The following is a 20,595-nucleotide window of genomic DNA, read 5'->3' on the forward strand; positions in this document are numbered from 1 at the left end:
CTTTGCTTTGCTTGCATGCACATCCTTTCTCTGTTTAACTGTCTTTACCTCAACCCATGAGTTCTCTGGCTTTTACTTTTCCAATTTTGTTGCTTATTCTGACAGGAAGGAAATGAGTGAGTAGTGGAATGGGGCTGGGTGCTGGCTGGAGTTAAACCTGCTGTTATTCTTGCCTTCTCTGCAGGTCCTTGAGCTTTTCCCTGGAAGGCAGTGCACTCACCTGTGTGATGCCCATCTTACAGAATCTCCACAATTCTGGTGTGTTCTTTGAAATTATGCCAATACAAAGATTAGAATGCTTGCCAGCTTTGTTTGGGATGTTCTTGACAGTTGCAGAAACAAAGAACAATTTAGGACAGATATCCTGGTGCTATTTCTTCATAATTACTGCACGTTTTTAAAGAATTTTTATTTGAGAATAAAATGTACAACACTGAATCTAAAGCTGTGTATGCAAAGAGGGTTTTTTGTGTTTCCACTGATCTTTTTAAACTTTTGTACAAAACTGACCCAAAAACTCCAGTAAAAAACATCTGGTTTTAATCCATGACACCAGTGTTTATAGTGGAAAAAAAAAACAACAACAAAACAAAACAAAACAACGTCAAAACCTTAATGCATATACATAATGGTTTATATGTCATAAAATGAGAAAGAAAATGCTTCTCCCAATTTATATGGGCAATGGAAATTGTTAAATGCCATTAGGAACTAGGCATGGTGTGTTTATGCGTTCTCAGTCAGTAAGTCAGCTCTCAGTAGGGAGAGGAATCAGGATTTGTGGACAGCTGTGCAGCATGTATCCATGCATCCCAAGGAGCTGCACCTTGTGGCTGAGGACAGGAGAGGACAGTGGCTGTAGGGTGCTGAGGTGAGGTGGGGCTCCTGCCCTGGGAGAGGGGAGCAGGCAGCCTCCCCCAGCCTCCTGCCCAGTGCTGAAGTGGGGTGGCGACAGCAGATAGCCAAAGGTGAACCAGGACTCTTTACAGAAATACCACAGAACTGTACTTGCTACTGTATTTGCTACTATTATTATTTTATTGTTTTTTTAAAATTTCTGGGATATTATTTATTTAATCAGTATGTCTCTATTTAACCTTAAACTAAGTAAAAACTGGAAGAGAGGGAAAGTAAGAAACCCTGTATAAACACTCACATTGAGGTGTAGACACACTGGCAAAATTCATGTAGCCCAAAATGGGAAATGACACTTCATCCCTAATTTGTACCAGTAGGGAAATGGCTGTGAAAGGATGTAGGTTGGGCACAGAGTATCAGCTGGGGTTTGTGTTCCTACACACAACTAAATGTTAAAATATATTCCATCTTTGAAGTTTCCATTAAAAATCCCACCAAAATAATCTCCTAAGGAAGTTAAACCTAAATCTGTCCTCGGTGAAAATTTTAATTTGATAACCATGCAGTTTGAATGAATTATTAAATATAACTTATTTTACTTATCCATTTTAGGACATTTATTTTGGCTTTTTTTTTTTTTTTTTTTTAGAAAACTTGTTAAAGGATATGTAAATTTGATGCTCACTGCACATTTTATATATAAAAATCAAAATTCCAATGCAAATCTATAGCCTTGATTGCACTGTAGCAATGTTTCTAGTACATTATATACCAGAAAAAAAAAATGTTGGGGGTGGGGCATTAAGTCAGATTCTGAATTAAATAATTCACCAAACCTATAGTATCTCTTTTAAAAAAAAAATCTGACTAAAAATCAAAGCTAGTTTTTAGAGATGAAACAAAAGGATCAAGTAATAAATAGCTACTTTAATCTTAATTTTTTGATTCAGACATACTAAAGTTGTAATTTCCTCCTTTAATATTCCTCAGTTTGCTCATTGGTTTTCATCCCTTTTAATGTTGTTAACCAGATATATAGCCCCTAAACAGGAATGTATTTTAAAATGTTGACTTGGTCTTACAAATGACAATGCAATACTAAGACACAAACCAAGAGTACTTAATGTTATCAGTATAACAACTCATTTTTTAAGTAGTGATACCTTATTATAGGATACAACATTCCAGTTCTTTTATTTTTTTAAATAAAATAATACCTTAATTTATTTGTATTCCACCAGAATGAGTACATCCATTGCAGATTGCATGCACATAAAAGGGAGGCCATTTGTAAACTACATGATATCTTAACAATAAATAGTATTTGATCTAATACACGATGGTAGTGCATTTCTTGTTAAAACTGCAAGCTTTTACCAAAATGAAGCCCAACTCTTATTCTCTTTATAAATATTTTAAATAATTTTTAGGTACATGTTTCATATCAAGTATATAAAAATAGTATTTTTAGATAAATTAAGAGGTTTCATTTACATGACAAATAACGTGCAACATCTAAGCACTCTCTAGCAGCTCTATTTGGTTGATTGTCTAGATGACATGCAGCGAATGTCCTTTGCCTTCACAGAACTGACAAAAAGACCAGCAGGACCCACGATCACCTGAAGCAAATAGTGCCATAGATATTGTTTGGAAACAACAGTCAGACACTCAGGGAAAACCTTTGCTTCAATGAACAAAAGCCACCCTTGACAGTTCTTTGTGCTAGACTTCCAGCTGCTCTGACCCTCAGGGTCTTTGGACTATCACAAAAGTCTGTCAAACAGACAAGTTATATCTGTATTCAAAATGTTTTTCAACATGCTTCTAGAATCTAGAAATTTATTGTTTTTCCTATAGTATGAACCATTACCTTTTCTTACTTTGTATGAGTCTGAATTTTCATGTTTGTAAGTCTCCGTGATCGCCAAAACAGGAATCAAATAAAGCAGTCATGCAGTACTCTCTAAATTTAAAACTGGCAGCTGTGGAACATGCCTTGAGTACTACTTCCCTGTTTTTCATACATCTATGGCTTGGCAGTCTTTATCTTTAACATCCCTTGTGCTTGTCACAATGTCTGTTGGGAAATCTGGGGTCAGTGCAGAAGTTACGCTGGCTGTTCCTTCCAGGTCCCACGATCCTGGCAGGTTCTCAAGGCTCAGTGAGCTAATTGCTCCTTGGCTAAAGCTCCCTTCCTCTGATCTGCTGGGCAGCACTAGGTGTAGTGATGTCTCTGATGAAGAGCAAACTGAAGGAGAAAGAGTTGCTGAAATAGACTGAAGAGGAGTCAGGGTAGTGTCTGAGTGGGGAGAAGTGCATCTCAAAAATTGCAGATTGTCTTTCTGAATTACGTGATACTGGGAAGGGGAATTTTGAAGGCCTGTTGTATAATAAAGTTCACCATCCATAGAATTTTGCACGTTGGGTTCAGTCCGTTGGGGACTGCTGCCTACAGAAGACAGACTTGTATTCCAAATGTCACATAGTGTGTTTCCACGACAAAGTTGTGCTTTGGTGCAAGTGAAGTTCCCAGCTTGCATGTGTGAGCAAGGCTGATGTGTAGTCCAAGCCATTCGAGACTGCAGACTATCCAGTGTGGGACTTCGAGATATGCTGTGCACAGCACAGAATCCTGGAGGCTTCTGGGACGTGAACAGGTTTTCCAGAAGGTGCATCACATTCTTCATATCCTTACGTAATTGTGAGACTTCTTGACTTAAAGATGTCATCTGTTATGAAAAGGCAAAATATCACAGTATTTATTTATGCACCATGCCTAAAATATGTACGTACATCCCTCCTTTCTTTCTAGCAATAGCAACTTTCATCTTTGGCCTAGTGTCGCTATACTAAAGAGATGCATTTTGCTAGTGGAAAATAGTCCATCCAGCTACTTTAATCCACCTGATTTCAAATGATTCTCTGTATATAAAAAATGGTCATAGGGTCAGAACTGAGATGAGTTCCAGATGCAGAATGACATCAATATTTTCTTGATCAATTGCTAAATATTTCAAACCATAAAAGTTTCTTATTAAACAATTTCATGCTGATGAATTACATAAAAAGGAGGTCTTGTGAAATCTTGTTTAGAAATATGTGTGAAGTCTACTGCCATCTTCGTAGCAAAATAAATCTATACTCTCAGTTGTTAGATGCAAAGAGTAGTTATATTAAAATCCTGTAGACTACTACTAAAACAAAAAAAGGAGGGAAAACTGAAAACTCTAAAACCCACTTGTTACCTGTAATTATTTAAAAAATATAAAAGAATGTGAAACAGTTTGTTTCCATGGACTTTTGTGTATGCTTTAAAGGGTACTACATATAACAGACAATATTTCATTGCATAGATTTCTCTGGTGCATGTTCAAAAGGAAGAATCAGAGTTTTTATTAGACCTTTTCTCTTAAATGCTGAAACTGCTGATAGCATCCATTTGGTTTCATAAAGCACACGAAGTCTTTCCTCAACACTGCTGTTTTGGGTGGGGATCAGATTGGCAAATTCTGAACTTGTGTTTTAAAGTTGACTGGAATTTGAACATTAATGGGGACATTTTTTAGGCCTTTGTAAGAATGTTCTGGGCACAGAAAAGTCTAGCTCAAACATAAAAGTAAACCACTCATCCTTTTAAAGGGTAGAAAGTAAATCGATCTTCATGATAGTTATCAATCTATTTTAGGTCACAGCACCATCATTATCATTAAAACAGAGTTTCTCATACTGATGCTACTCTGTCGAAAAAAAGACATGACTGCACATTCATCTTCAAGACACATGTCAAAAAGAAAATAGCTAATTCAGGGAGCCTTTCTTTGACCTCAAGTAGAGACACCACTGATTAGATGACTTACACAGACTAATTTTCATTGTTCTGTCAGGATAGTTCTGAAGAAATCTGCTGGAAATACATTTCAGTTTGATTGCATTATTACAGGCACAACAATAATAAAGAAATTCAGAGAAGAAAGTAGGAAGCTCCTATAGATCTATTTATTTTTCTCTGAGCTTAGAGGTCAAACCCAACATATTGTTTAATAATTTTGTAATGATCACACTTCCTCTGGAGAAAAAATCCTTCAAGGGAGGAGACTCTTGAATGGCAGGTGAAAGGATCTCTGTCTCTGCACTTCTCTTTCTTTCTGCCTTGTCATCTAATTGAGTCACGGTAGATAGAAAATACCATGAGATCCTCTTCTGCCAGCAGAGATTAAGCTTTGAATGCCTCGTAACTTCAGTTAATGTGAGAAAGTAAAATATGCTGCCAAAGTGTTCTGTGAACAGGCTTCCTGTGGGGTCAGAGCACCCAGTGATGGTTCTGGTTACCATCAGACTCTGAGAAAATACAGTGGGATTTCTGGACAAATCAGCTTCACAAGAACTCCTATGTTCTGTTGTACCCTAGGAGATGATATTGCAAAACCTCCAAAAGCTTTTTGGGAAGGATGGGGGAAGGCAATCAAAGTTATGGATATATAGATTCACTGGTCATCAGTTCTTTTTAGGACCATCAATGGCCCCTGCACCTAGTGGATACAGCAATGATTTTCTGTGCCTAATTTCCCAACTTGCATCATTTTTTCAGGGCTTTCTGCAGGTGTGCAAATAGAAATATTGACACTACGTTATGAGGTGTACCTTACCTAAACTATGAATGCTGTGTGAAAATATCCACAGTTTTAAAATGTCATTTGATTTGATCCATGTTTTTGCTTTCCATTTCTCATCACTTATGAGTTTTTTAGAAGTTTAATCATAATTTAGCATGTTTCTTTTCTCAAATCATTAAGAAAATACAGCAAAAATCAATCCCAGCATCAGCACTTGTGACAACCCTGAATTTCTGTCCATTACAACTTGGTTTAGTGCCCAGATACTCTATTTTTGATATATCAGCTAGCTCATAGAGTGTTTTCTTCTCACAAACTTGCTCTTGCACCAACATAGGAATTTACCTGATAAACCCCTATAAAGTATGCTTTAATGGTTTCCAGTATTATGATAGAGTAGTTATGCCAAACTTAATTCACTACTACCAGTTAGTAAGATCTGTTTTGATCCATTCTGCATGTTACATACACACACACAAAAAGAAAAAAAAAAAAAAAAAGTAGCTTTCAGGATTTTACAATGACAAATTTACAGAATTAAACCTCCAGTATCTATATCACTATTAATTATCAACTTTCTCTATATTATCATAGTTCTATATATTATTAGTATTCCCACCAATGTTACACTGTTTATACTATTATATTTATACCCTTCAGAGATCTCTGAGCAGATGCAAATAAAAAGGTGTTGCATAGGAAAAAATGTTATCAGTACTATTAGCTATTTCACAGTGTTTGAGAAAGTGCAAAGGAATAGAGATTAAAAGCCAAAGGAATTTTAAGTCTATGAAAGAGAAATTGAAAGCAGTATGGTTTCTTCCTGAGGAAAAAGGGCTAATTCCTGGCATGCCAGTAAGGCTGCACTCTTTTCAGGCCCTCGCTGATTATTGCTAGGCAAAACAGCTACTGGTACAAATGGTTCCTGCTGTGCCAGGCAGACAGCTTTAAAATTATCTCTGAGATCCCAAATATACTCAAAATGCTGCCTTAACACTTCCTAGGACTTGAAAAAGATACTGCAATGTTTCCGGATGTAGAAACTGGGTTTTATACAGATTTAGCTTCAAGCAGCAAGAGGTGCTTCTCAAAGTGGTTGAAAGCAATGTGCTGGTACCTTTTTAGTAGACTATGTTATCAGGAAAGAATATATTCAAAATAGAGGTCAAAATACAAATTCTAGTAGATGTATTTTGTATTTTAAAATTACTTTGACAGTGTCAGAAGGAAGAGAATTTTTCTTTACTAGCAGTATTAATGTTTTTAGCAGTTTGAATATTTTGTTCCATGTAGTTAGGTAGGAATGGTGTGATGTAAGATGATGCTGCTGCTTGTTGTTTTTATTTAAATGGCTAAGCAGATTTCTTTTTTTTTCCATTATATATCCCAATACCTAATTTTTTAAAGACAAATTTTCAACTGGAATGCCTAGTTCTCACCACTGTTCCTGGATAAATCTGAATGTCCTGGGGTGACTTTAATAATGAACTCTAAATTTAAATAATGGATAAAATAACTTTTTCTGATTAGAAGCTGATTAGATTCTCATTTGTACATATATATTTTTCTCTCCTTTGAAATTCAAATTTCAGACCCAGATATCTTTCTTCTTTGACTCTTTATGAGCAGCCAAAGAAGCAAACATGAATTTTGGCTTCTTGAGAAACGGAAGCTGCATTTTGGCAAAGTGGAGGAACTGCCTGGCTTGCACTGCGTATGGCAGCTTCTCTATTCCCTTCCTTGGTTTTTCATTGCTTCTTCTATTCTGTTTTTTCACTAAGTCAGGGAGCTTTCCAGCTAGATGAGTCTTTGAAGGCTCAAATTTACTAACTGCTGGTATTCTGTTTCTTACTGACTGCATTGTTTAATGAATGAAATGAGAACTGAGCAGAGACAGACTCTTCACTGATCATGTATCAGCCGGTCTGTGGCCATTGGTATTGTGGAGACAGGTATTTCTGATCTAATGGCTTTAGAAGCAAAGCTGGTTGCAGAAAGAAAAAAAAAAAATCAGTGCATCTAATCTCACTTCAGATTAAATCTATAGGATTTGTGCAATGATATGATGATTCGGTTTCAGTGAAATAAATCCAGGAATGTGGAAGGCTGTGCAATTAGCTTTACTGAGTAAGAGTAGGAAATTTGATTGTTTGTCTGTTGACTTTCTAGCCAGCTCTTTGGTAGTTCCAGTGACCATTTTGCAGTTTGTCTGGGTAAATTAGGACACCAAGATTATTGCTATTAAACACTTTTAAGGATAGAAGATAGATGAGAGAATGGATACCCTTATTCATTTATAAGGATAAATGAGAGAAGTATAAAGGATTAGAGTATTTAAATATATTCAAGTTAACAGGGTCCCATGAAATTCAGTCTAGAAAAGGGGTTCCTAAACTGCAGTTTTAATAATGATTTGTGGCTCTTCACTGGGAGTGAATCTGGTGGGAAGGAGAGAGGAGGCAGAGTGGTATAAGAGGAAAGTTGGTTAGAAGTACGGAGCACCTGTCCTACAAGGAAACACTACGAGAATTGGGATTTTTCAGCCTAGAAAAGAGAAGGCTTTGAAATAATCTTCCAGTACTTAAAAGGAGGTTACAAGAAAGATGGAGAGGGATCATTTACAAGAGGATGTAGCGACAGGACAAGGGGTAATGCCTTCAAGCTGAAAGGCAGTAGGTTTAGTTTAAATGTTAGGAAGAAATTCTTTACAGTGAGTGTGGTGAGGCACTGGAACAGATTGCACAGGGAAGCTGTGGATGCCCTCATCTCTTGAGGCATTCAAGGCCAGGCTGGATGGGGCTCTGAGGAACCTGGTCTAGTGGAAGCTGTCCCTTCGCATGGCGGGGGTTGGAACTGGATGATCTTTAAGGACCTTTCCAAGACTAACCATTTCATGATTCCATGATTTTTGGATGTGGACTCTGCCTTGAGGTTGGCAAAGAATCAGGACGGTGTCAGCATAATGGTGGCAATAAGAAAATCAGGTTTGGAAATTATTACTTCAAGGAACTAAAAAATACCAGGGACAAACTGACTGACTAGCTATTGATGGAGAGAAAATGGAGGATTGTGGAAATCCCAGGTGGCTGGGAGAGAAGAAGCTGGCAATATGTACTGATGAAAGAAAGCCTGAGGTAATATATATGATATTGGGCAAAAATATTAAGCAGACAATTTCTGTGAGTATTTAAAGGAATAGTTAAAAGACAACAGGCAACATTATTTTTCTTAAGAATAAACCATGTCAAAACTATAATTCTCTTCTTTAACTGAAAAAGCTATTTTAAAATATAAGAATAAACTTTAAACATAATTGACATCTTGTCAGAAGACTTCTAAGATGCTACTGTCCACCTGACATTCTTCTGGAACTACATGAAAATGTGAAGGGGACATAATCACCATAAGATAGATTCTTGAATGATTGGAATGATTTATGACTAATAGCTAGCTGTTATCCATGGACATTTTAAGATATTCTTTTTAGCACCCTATCCTTTTCAGAACCCAGGACATACCTCTGGCTGCCCTGGCTGTCTCAAGACCCTGGAAGGGTGCTCAGAGACCCTGGCATGAAGTCAAAGCACCTGTGGCTTTGATTTTAGTCCATGGAAAAAACCGCCAACTTTGTATGAGGAATTACAAGCCACAAAGGTTTTAGTAGTGTGATAGTTGAATTAACACATGGTGAAAAGTAGAATTTTGGGTCTTTTTAGAATGGAGTTCAAGGGGACAAGATGGAGGGATTTGGGCATGTCCTGACCTTCTTCTCCTTCTTCTTGCCCTCCATGTCTTGGTGCATTGGTGACACTTTTCTATTGGTTTAAGGTAGAGACACACTAACATGAATGATAGCCATTGGCACATTATTGTAAACATAGTACATGTAATTTTTAGTATAAAATGTAAACACTGCCCTGGAGGACAGACAGAATGCCATGGCCAACTTGCTAGATGGACTCAGCAGGTCAGAGAAAGAATGCTATAGATAAGGAGAAATAGACAACCTTGAGAAGCCGACCCTATGCATTTCAGACTCTTTCTTTGGCTGCACGGGCATGGGTCACCTTGACACCATGGACCCCGAGATATCCTGGTCTGTTTTTATTTAATGTTTATTTTTAACATCTAAATGGAATTCATGTTCACTTTTAAATATCAGTAATATGAAATTCAAGAAAAGAATATCTGAAAAGAAGATGTCAGAGGCATGAATATAATATTCTGCCTATGCAAGTATTACAGAAAAATGTCTATTGAGGTCTGCTGAATGACACTTTGTGGGCATTAATCATATTCCCAGGATATACAAACAGCATATCTTCTTTAATTGAACTCTATAAGGGGGTTTTCTTCACAAGGAATGACTAAGGCTGCTTGACATTGTGCATTTTGCCAGTGACTTCGAAGATGTAAAGACAATTCAAAAGAAAATTATAAGAGTGAAGGGTTTTAGCAAATGCAATGGGCAAAAAAAGTCAAAAGGAATTTGGTTTGCTGAGATCTGCTGGACTAGCATGTTTCCAGAATAAATTGACTTTAGAAGGAGATCACCAATCAACTTTTTGTTATGATCTGCTAGGAAAAAAAGAAAAATCAGTGAATTTATGAACTTGCATAACTTGCATATCATAGGTGTTGACATTTAGATGTTAGGAAAATAGATCTGATGATCTATTTTGAAAGAAACATTTTGAAATTCCTGTTATATATTAACTGGACAACTGTCATCCTCTATCATGGTAATAATATTTTTTATTCAAATTTGAAGTCAGCTTTTTGTGTCCAGTTGATTTGTATACTGCATGGCTGCCTCTTGGTTAATTCCTTTGTTAATTCCTTTTCCACCAAGGAAAAGTGCCAGGGACACATCATAGCATATGGGGCTTATGCCATGTATGTGCAGTGTGTTCTGCTTAAATAATATAATAAAAGGTTTAGAGAATCAGCTATTTTTGTTGCCTTCATCAGCCAATACCTATTAAACTACTATTAAAAGAGGAAAAAGTTAGCTGGAATAGCTTCTCTACAGCTATCAAAATATGACAGTAGAGAGACAAAACGACAATGTTCTTTGGAAACATGAAAGCCAGTGCTAAAAGAGAAGATGTATTTCTAAAAATTTCAGTAGGCAAAGTGAATTTAGTCTGCATGAATTGTTCAGAAAACTTTTATTTCTTCATACAAATGATACTTGGTTTTATGTTTTTGCTTTAATGTGAAATTTACATGGCTAAAATACAAAATGTATAGATTATTTTTAATAGTTTTCATGATCTAGAAATGTCATTAGTTCACTTTTTGCCACATTATTCTTGATTGAAAGATGTTTTACAAAGCAAATCACTGGGATAGCCTTGCTTCAAAGTAATTTCTCTTGTGTGATGATATAGTTATGAACTTGTTAAGAAGAACATGTATTTAATTACTCTAAGTCAAGCGAGTTCATTATATGAACTCTCAAGTCGCAAATTGAACTTTAACAATATATCCCCTATGTAAAACTAGAAGCCTGACTGGCTTCACCAAATTTTCTTTAGTGGCCTTGATTATCATTTGCATATATTTTTAATATTAAAAATGCATTATTTCTGTAGTGAGAGGAGAATGGGATTGATTTTTGGCAGCTGGAATTGAAATACATTTTAAAATAATATATGCATAAAATTTATGACTTGGAAAACAAACATATTTATTTATGATTGTTCCTTTTGTTGGATGAAAGTTAAATATCCCCGTGAATATATTTTCTCTGTTCTGCATAAGTGCCAGATTCTTATTTTAAGTACTTGCATTTAAAAAACCTAAAATTAAAAATAGCTGAATTTCCACTAAGTGCTCCAATGTGGAACTAAATAGAAGTCAATTATCTAGCTCAAAACCTGACCCTGTTCATATTTCCTCATTTTTATTTGTTTTTCAGTTGAACAGGAGAAATGTGAGTACTGTGTTCATTATACTGTTTTAGTATTGTAATTGTGGGATCTACTAATGTAGTAAAACATGGAATCAACCCCCAGATTTCTGAAGCTGAGGGAGGCTGTGCTGAAGCTGGGTTGCATCTGAGGAAACCAAGGGACATGACAAAGCAATCTGAATTTGTTTTTATGCACTGTATGACATGGCTTTTTTATCTGGGTTCAAAATCGTGTACCCATGTTTTTGAGTGGAGGATGTGTACATGTAATTAGGGAGGGGAAATATGACTAAATATTGGGTATTTTTCTTATTTTAACTGATCTGTTTGAAATAATTCAAGTTTGGGCTTTTCAAACTGAATCAAAGTAAAAGTATTTCTCTGCTGTTTTCATACAGTGGCATTCAAATGACAGAGAGTTAAAAGCCCAATGGGATACAGGCAATGGGACAGTGACAGGCAGGTGCTTTAATCTAAATGTGTTGTCCACCTGTATACCTCCGAAAATCTCCTTTGTGGTTTCCTATTTTTACTTTGTGAGCTTCTTATCTATGATTGCATCAGGTAAATGGTGCCTCTGAAAATATGCTAAATGTTCACATTTGATTAGCCTTTGCAGACAAATGCATTGGAAAGACCAGGTCACTTGTAAAGATCTCTGCTAAGGAAGGACACAGACTTGTAAGGCAGAATACTCTTCCTGAATTCTTGCTCTGGCTAGTTTGGAACTGGTCTTTGAATCAAGCTTTTCCCAGCTCAGCAAATGTACAATGCTGGTAAATATCCAGTAACCTAATCTTGAAACTATTGCTTAAATAACTGTGTTTTTACCAGAGCAAGAACCTGAACCTTAGTTCTCACCTACCATATACTGAAGTTACTGAACTATAATGGGTATCATGCCTGCTTTATTCAGTGACTATTTATTCTAAGAGGAAGGGATAAACACAGTAGGAGACAAAATCATCCTATTCCACTCTACCTTGCAATAGTGAACTGGAAGGAAATTCCTGTATCAGCTTGAATGCTCAATGAGCAGTGAAGTTAGGTGAGGAAGTGAAGAAGGTGGTTAACTGGCTGAGCAGCCAAACCATGGAACTGTACAACAGCAATTGTGTGTGTTCAAGTTTGTTTCACATCCACTGTGCTGACTCTAGAGACTACTCTCCTTAGAGGAAGTCTGTGCATCCATTACTACTAAAGTTAACAAATCTGAGAAGTGAAACCAAGGCACTGACTTCTGTTACTCTCTTAGGTAAATTAAGTGGCCTTTGGATTACATTGTGAATGCTGTCTACCTAAAATACTGCCAAGAGCTCAGCTGTATTTCTAAACTCAGTATAGCTAATTTAATAGATTTTTCTCTGGGGTAACTTTTTGCTTTGCTTTGCTAACAAGAGACTGTATTGAAAGTCTGAATAGAAAGACACATCTATCCTCCTCCCCCCTCCCCCAAGACCAGCTGAAATGTTTCTAAGCTAACTAGTGAACTGTTGTAATACAATTGCCTTTAATGAAAGCAGTTGTTTTTGTATTCATCCATCGATTTCTCATCTCCACTGGAAAATGTATTAATGACAGTGTTTACTGCTGCTGGCTACTTGTGACCTGTTTTTCTCATATTTTCTTTACCAGGAGGAGACTGCATGTCTTTAAAAGAGAACTTTGTTTCTTACTCTGCTGGTATTTTAACTAATTAGTAGACTGCTGCAGCATCAGCACTAAGCCTCATTACTGGTCATCATTGAATGATGGAATGATGAAAGCACTGGGTCTAAAAATATTCTAAAAAAAACTCCAAGCAGCAGCTACTGTGGATCAGCAAGGCTACCCAGAGGCTCATTTGGGTAAGCACCAACTCTGTACTATCACTCCAGAAACTCCAGCTGGGGCATGTCTGAGTACATGTAGATTATGCAATTAAGCAGCCTTTCAGTCATGCAGTTTTTCCAATGTAAATTTTAATCCTTAGGAGGACTTGGAGGATACCCATCCATCTCTGGGATTTGAGTCCAGAATATTACCTATAAAATCTAGATCTAGTCCTACTGCCTATGTTATGCTTATGTGAACAAATAAGTTGCGTAACATTTTGTTCAGATAATATTACTAGGGTAAAATTAAAATTGCACGTGGAGAGCGATGACCTTGAACATGTGGAGGTTTTTTTCTTTTTTTGATTAACATATTACCCTGCTCCAAGATTTATTTATCACTTTTCACCAGAAAAGCAATGAAAAGCCCAAAACTGTTCCAGTTGAAATGTTTGTTTAAACCACAAGATGCCTGCCTTGGAACATCTGTCACCATGATATATTTTCCAATTGCCTCTTGTGGGTAGTCACATAATACATCCTCCTATTTTAAAAATTCATCCTCAAAAGGGATGAATCAATATGACTTGTGTGTTTCAAAAGCATATATAGGAAATATAATTTTCTATCATGATGGTGCTGTCAATGAACATCTTGGATTTTTTTTTGAGTTCTTTGACCAAATCCTATAAAACCCTATAGTTTTTCCTAACCCATAGTCAATGGGTCATGAGACTTTTGTCTGAACTCTACAGTTTGACATACAAATGAGATGATGCATTCATAGTATCTAACTAACCACACATGCTTAGGATATTTAAGTTACCTAATCAACTTAAGCTGACTCAGGATGAAAGAGATTTACAGGCCCAATACTTTGTAAGTGGGAAATAATAACTAGATTAAATGTACACAATAAAGAGGGAAAAATAATAAAAAAAGACATTTCTGGTAACCAAAGAGCTCAGGGAAGAAGTGAACCTGTGTGGTGGGACTTATTTAAATGTTTCCTCATGTGGAAGTATAAGAAATTGTCTCTAATCTTTTCACATTGAAAGACAGAGTAGGCTGGGAACAGATTTTAGTCTTTCAGTACAACTGTGAAGTTAGTCTGATGCTTTAATCTTGTTAGCTAAAGTACTGCCAGGGCTGTGTAAATGAAACAGTTTAGCCACAGAACATCTCCTTATTGTTGGATTAATAGTTGATTACAGGTTTGAAGTTATTGAAAGGGAGGAATAGAAAGTGCAACTGAACACTATTGGCCCTCCGTTCCTCAGGCCATATTGCTTGAGCAGGAAGGGATGAAGTTCTCATTCATCCTAAGCAGAACACAGCTAAAGTGATTTGAATCATTTTATGTAAATTTGAACATGAATGGATTTGCATTTCCTTCAAGGAAATTCTCTAAAAGCACAACAGGCATCAAGAGAAGAAAATCTGGGAGAAGGAACTTGGGGAAATAATGAGAGGAATGAGACAAATAGAGGCATACCCAGAAGAGACCAAATCCTAAGAAAATCAGATACAATAACCTCACTCTGGTTTTAGCCCTAGCATGACACAAACTTTTGTGTAGGTTTCATGTAGAAAATTAATCTGAGAATGAGTTAAAAGCCCCCAGCTGCCCTAAATGTAGGAACTTCATCCAGTTCTGTGAGCTCATTTATAACACATTTATAATATTCCTAAGTTTTCTCCAGCATTTCTTGAATCATAATATCCTTTAACCCCCACAAAATCTTGTTACCTCATTATTAAGCCTGCTGATCTGCTGTTTGGTCTCTTCAGCTTTGATAACGAGCACAGCAGCACCAATTTCAGCCTCTGAAAATAATTCAAATTCATGTAAATGAGAAGAGTACGATCACTTAGAAATGATAATACTGTTCTTGCACTTAACCAATCCTTTAAATTTAAACCTGTTTTTCAGTTGGCTAGAATGAAAATTAAACCATGTGTTTAATGTTCATTTTATAATGTTTGAGAGAAGTGCAATTAATAAAGTCCATACTGCTTGCTTCACTCTGGACCTAAAAGGAAGGAAGATGTTAACTTTGGTGCCATCCATGTGATGGCTTGACACTTTTTAAAAATCATAAATATGACTAAACTTTAATTATTATTTTCCAGCTTGGCTTTAAGAGAAACAATATATGTCCTAGTTGCCCCCATGATAAAGGCACTTAGCTATTTGGAACTGTTTACTTCTAAAAGAGGGGATGTTGCAAACATTCCCTCTCTTTTTAAAATCTTTCCCCCCCCTATCTTGACAAGTTATATTGCTTTGTGGTGCTATTTCACCAACCTTTTCAGGGTGTAGGCCATTTAAGGAATCCTAAAACCCCTCGTTATTCAAGGTTTTAACTCTTTTAAAAATCTCTATACTTCCATACCCCTCCACTTCTCTAAATATCTTTAAAAATGTTAAGAGCCAGGTTTACTTATGGCCCTTAATGAATTGGGTGTGGGGGTTTTTTTGGGTTTTGTTTTTGGTGGGTTTTTTAAATTTTGTTTTGTTCTTGTATTTTTTTCAGTTTGGTATTAGAATGTTTTTATGTTCAGTTTTGCCCTTTTGTTTAGCACCTTCTATGACCAAAGCTTTGGGAGCATGAGGCAGATTCTACAATTCTTCTGGTAAAGCATAATGCATGAAAAACCAGTTCCCTCCACAAACTGTTTTATCATGACTGTCTCTTGGTAGGAAAACAGCAAACAACCTTTGGGACCTTGTTGTATTTTTTTTTTACAATTGTGGCACTGAAATGAGACTCAGAGTACAAATAAATGTTTAATATATTTATGCCACTAGTGAGGATGAAAGAAATGAAGGGGAACAACAAGCAGTTATGAAACTGTTTTCTCTAAAATGTGATTTTCCCAGGCAACGCTCACCTCCAGTTGTAGGAGATAACCTGGATTCCTGCCTGAGCTGATCAGAGCTGAAGTCAAAGGTTTGGCTTTCTTCATTATGGTTTCCATCCTCAATCCCATCAACAATTCTGTTGAGAAAAATTGGAGTAATGGAGCAGTTTAATAAACATCACATTCCTATTATGTTGCAAAAATTACTCCTAAAAGGCACATTTTTAAACAATGGTAACTTTTTCACAACATTAAGTTTAGAGAAAAGCAGATCCTATTATATTAGCATAACTTCTTGTGAGTCACTAAAAATTAAAATTACTGATAATGGAGGAATGTGAGGCCAAGTATAATTAATTGAGGTTTCAAAATTTCCATGACTTTTACAGTATTTTCTGGGTCCAATCCAATACTACACAGACTATAGTTTGCTTCTCATATCTACAGTAATCTTTTGCTATTCTTTCTTCTGCACAACCAAAAGAGGCTTCACAATGCTCTTGTGAAGCTAAAATCTCCCTGCACATAATCAAGCTCTTATATTAGGCTTACCTAGACAGAGCCTAAGCCTGAACACAATATATTTATGCAAACATCTCTGTAAACTTCAGTCAAAAGTGCCATTTCCATGCAAATAGTTATTCTAAATTTCTTTTTAACTAGTTCAGGCAGGGAAATCTTGTTGGCAAGATGTGTACACCAGTCTCCAGTGTACCAGTTACATTAATAATAGTATTGGATCTGATTACTAGAAAAGGTATTTTTGCCAGTTATTTCCACCCATACATAGCAGTTATCTCTAAATTGCAGTGTCAAGAAAGCCAAAGAAAAAAAAAAGCAGTGGTATTTTATACAATAATCAAGTTCTGAATTCAAAGAAAACAAGTATTGGAGGAATGAATACACAGTATTAAAATATATATATAATTATGAATATTTTCTGTTCTCCAATAAAATAAATTGTGATATAAAGAGAACTATATTAAAGTCAATGAAAGAGTCATACAACTGCCAGTTGATTGATATGAAGCATCAATTTCTTGTTTTGTTCAGGAACAAGCTTCACATTCTATCTTACAGCAGACATATGAATTAAATACTAATCTGGAAGGGCTAAGATAGCAAGTTATTAGCCTCTCAGTCACTGGGGATAAATTTGTGATGATAGACATTAGAATTTTTATCTAATAAAGATGTTTTCAGAAAAGCTTCTTGACTGGAAATGTCTAGGGAAGGAAAGAACGGAGAACACAGAGCTATCTGTGATGTATTGGGCTTGAAAGACCCATGTAACTCAGGCCTCTGTATCCAGACCATGTATTCTCATCCTTTTTAGCTCTTTGTGTGGGTTTAGATCTCTGTCTGTGTTCACAATGCCAGCTGGATGCTGCTGGACTTGACTCTAATCTTAATCAGCCTCTGGTAGAAGAGGAGACACAAATGTGGTGCTTGAGCAGCCTTGGCCTATACTGCTATCTGCAGCAGAGAACCAGAACTATTACTTTGTTTGAAATTTGCTATAAAACCTGTTTACTGTAATTTGGCCTTGCTGCTTCAAAAGGCAAATTTTAAACACCAATATCACTTTTGTAGAGGTTTCTAATTATATAAAATGCTAACATTTTAACTGCCTTTAAAGCACACAGGAGAAAGCTTACTCAGATGTGACTTGGAATTTATAGATGCTACATTCTTTATAGTGTTTAAAGATTCAGACTCAAAGGAAATTATATTAGGACAAATACTTAGTTGAGAGTGCCAGGCTTCTATGTGGAAAACATGTAATGTGCAATATTCCCATTCATATAAAATGATCTGGCTGGGGAGCTACATAAGCTGGTAAATTGAAAACATGAGGGGACAAATTTAATTGGTAAGTCTCACCCCTCTCTGAATCAGCTATTGTAAAGCCCTGAATTTTCTCCTGAAGACAGAAAAATCCACTCTTAGAAGCCAAAAAAGTCAGAAGAGTTTAACATGTGACGTCTTCTTAGGGATTAGGCCCCACTCTGTATGGTTCTAAGGGGATTCAATTACATCAAACCTCCTCCTAGGGCTGCCTTTATTACCACTTGTATTTTCTTCCTTTTGATGCTCTTCCACTTCATAGGCAGAACCCAAAAAGCAGTTGACTGGGGCTCTATTCTAGAAACTACAATTCTAGCCTCTGTTCCTTGCATTAAGAGCTCTTTAAAAATTTGACCCAGTCTGTGGGCTTTATTGCTTTCACTGTGGGGCATAATGAAAGAACCTGAAGCACCTGTAAAGAATTCTAGTTAGTTTCCTCACAGAAACATCCACAACAGAAGTTTCTTGAGAAACTGTGGTTATACACCTCTGAACAGCACTGACTGGATATTTCAACCAGTCTCTTATCTTTCCCTTGCCAACACCAAATGTAAATGAGAATTTTAATTAAGATATTATTTTATCCTTAATGTTTACAAGGAAACACTTAAGACTATTTTTTTAAAGTGGTATTAACTTCTCAGTTTAAATATCCTAATAATATGAATTCCTTCTAGGAGATAACATGAAAATGTTTTGTCTGGAAAAAAAGAAGACTGAAAAACATACATCTTGAGCCACTTTTCCAGCCTATTAACAGGATTAGTCTACAGTTATAAAATTATGAATGGAAACAGGAAAGCATATATGTAAACATACATTTTCATATTTTTTAATAGCCTTGGGTGCCAATGTCTCGCTGCATAAGTTCATAGCAATAATGAGCAAGACTACATTTCAGCAGAAAATATAAAAAATAGTTTTTCCCTGAATTACCACTTATTATGTGAATGATAATGACCTTTACTCATAGCTGACTGAACCAAATAATATGAGATCTAGAAAACAAATGAGAAAATATCACACAGTGCTAGGGTTTTGTTGGCATAGTGGTTCGTCAAAGGTTGGACTCGATCTTGGAGGTATTTTCCAATCTAAATCATTTTGTGATTTCTCTGATTTTATGAAAAACTAAAATTGTTTTGTATCCCGGTACTATTTGAAATGCGTCTCTAGTGATAAAATATATGATGAGGAGGAAAGAGTTCTATATAATCGTCCATGTCCTTTTTATGATTGCATCTCTATAGACTGGTGCTTTGACAGAGTCAAACAAATATTGTTCAAACTGTGGCTATTTCATATTTGCAATGGCAAATTCCTGAAACTTCCACTCTGCCTCTAATGAAGGAACTGCTTGAATATGTAAACCACTTCAGTTTATAGAAGACAATATTTGAACTGGAAGATGAACTACTGCATCTCTTTATATATATATGTTTGTGATTTCTCTAAAGAACTGGTACTAAAACTAGGATTGCACTGCAGCAATTTAGCAACAGGTTACATAAACCACTTTCAAGTAGTGTACAAATTAAGAAATTGAAATATTTTAAATTTTACACTAGCAATACTTCAATAAACTGTCATATGATGCTTCTTTGTGTTAAAAGACACAGCAGAACATTTGCTAACTCTGTATAACTTCCATTATCAGATTTCCTGTCTCTAATGAAAAAACGCTCTAAATATTTTCCAAAATTGCTTGGCAATTGTTTTCCATTACAGTTCTATACTCCAGTAATTTTTTGTATTTTCTTGGCTTGTATAATTTCATTCATAGCTTTCTAAATTTTTCTATCTCTGATGGTCTCAGAATGTTTCATAGTGCTATTGGGGGAATGAATATTATAGACAAAATGATACCATAAGGCCAGACTATTTGAATAGCCATTTTTGCAGTTGCTCACTTTTTTACTGCCCTTTTTATGGGTAAAAATACCTTAGTTTGCAATAAACTTCTAAAGCCATAACATTCTGCCTAGTGTGCAATGGTTTCTACAATAATGTGGGATGAACAGAAGTATAAACTATTAAAGAATAACTCTTATAGTGTCAAAATAATGCTATTTTTAATATGAGTCACATGATAGATAGGAAAATGACCATTCATAGCTATTACCTTGGGCTCAGATCTGGTGGGCCGCTGGTGGTCAGTGCTGACAGGTACAATTTAAGGTTTTTCTCCTTCCTTTTGGAATAGTAATGGAGCTCTGTTTCATGTTTGGCTCTTGAGGGGTTTGAACTGCAAGCACGGATGGGGGAGTGAAAGGGCACCGTTCCTGAGGCCAGCTGCTTCAAGTTTCTCCCTAGGTGGCTTTTGCTGCTTGCAGTCTTCTTTTGCTGAGAGCTGTTTGTGCTTCGCGTATCAATTGGCGAAAGAGTGCTGCTTTCTTCTTCTCCCTCCTCTTCCTCATCTTCATCTTCTACAATTGAAGGGAGTCTCTTCTTTATATTTCCATTTCCCTTGAGCTCTGTCTAAAATAACAAATAATATATATTAGCGTAAAATTCCAAGTCTGATGTTGCAGAACACCATTTTTTCTGCTGTTCATTCTGGAGCAAACCCAGATCTAACACAGCATTCATTTCTCATTAGAGAGAGCTCTTTTGGAACTTATCCATAGCCTCAGCTATATCTGCAGACAGAAGAAAAATACAAACAAATTAAAACAGG

At 36.1% G+C, this 20,595-nt stretch overlaps 1 protein-coding gene across 1 annotated transcript in view; it reads right to left on the minus strand.

The window, feature by feature from the left end:
* Positions 1-2,616: 2,616 nt before the first annotated feature.
* The window catches only part of KCNH8 (potassium voltage-gated channel subfamily H member 8), a 175,748-nt gene continuing 157,769 nt past the window's right edge, over positions 2,617-20,595 (minus strand). Inside the window, exons 13-16 of the mRNA XM_021538123.3 lie at positions 20,041-20,396; positions 16,101-16,207; positions 14,956-15,032; positions 2,617-3,590 (exon numbers count right to left, since the gene is read on the minus strand). Of these exons, the coding sequence (XP_021393798.1) occupies positions 2,880-3,590; positions 14,956-15,032; positions 16,101-16,207; positions 20,041-20,396 (1,251 nt within the window). The 3' untranslated portion in view covers positions 2,617-2,879. The remainder of the gene's footprint in view (positions 3,591-14,955; positions 15,033-16,100; positions 16,208-20,040; positions 20,397-20,595) is intronic.

Source organism: Lonchura striata, chromosome 1, assembly GCF_046129695.1.
Source record: "Lonchura striata isolate bLonStr1 chromosome 1, bLonStr1.mat, whole genome shotgun sequence".
In the NCBI taxonomy this organism is placed as follows: domain Eukaryota; kingdom Metazoa; phylum Chordata; class Aves; order Passeriformes; family Estrildidae; genus Lonchura; species Lonchura striata.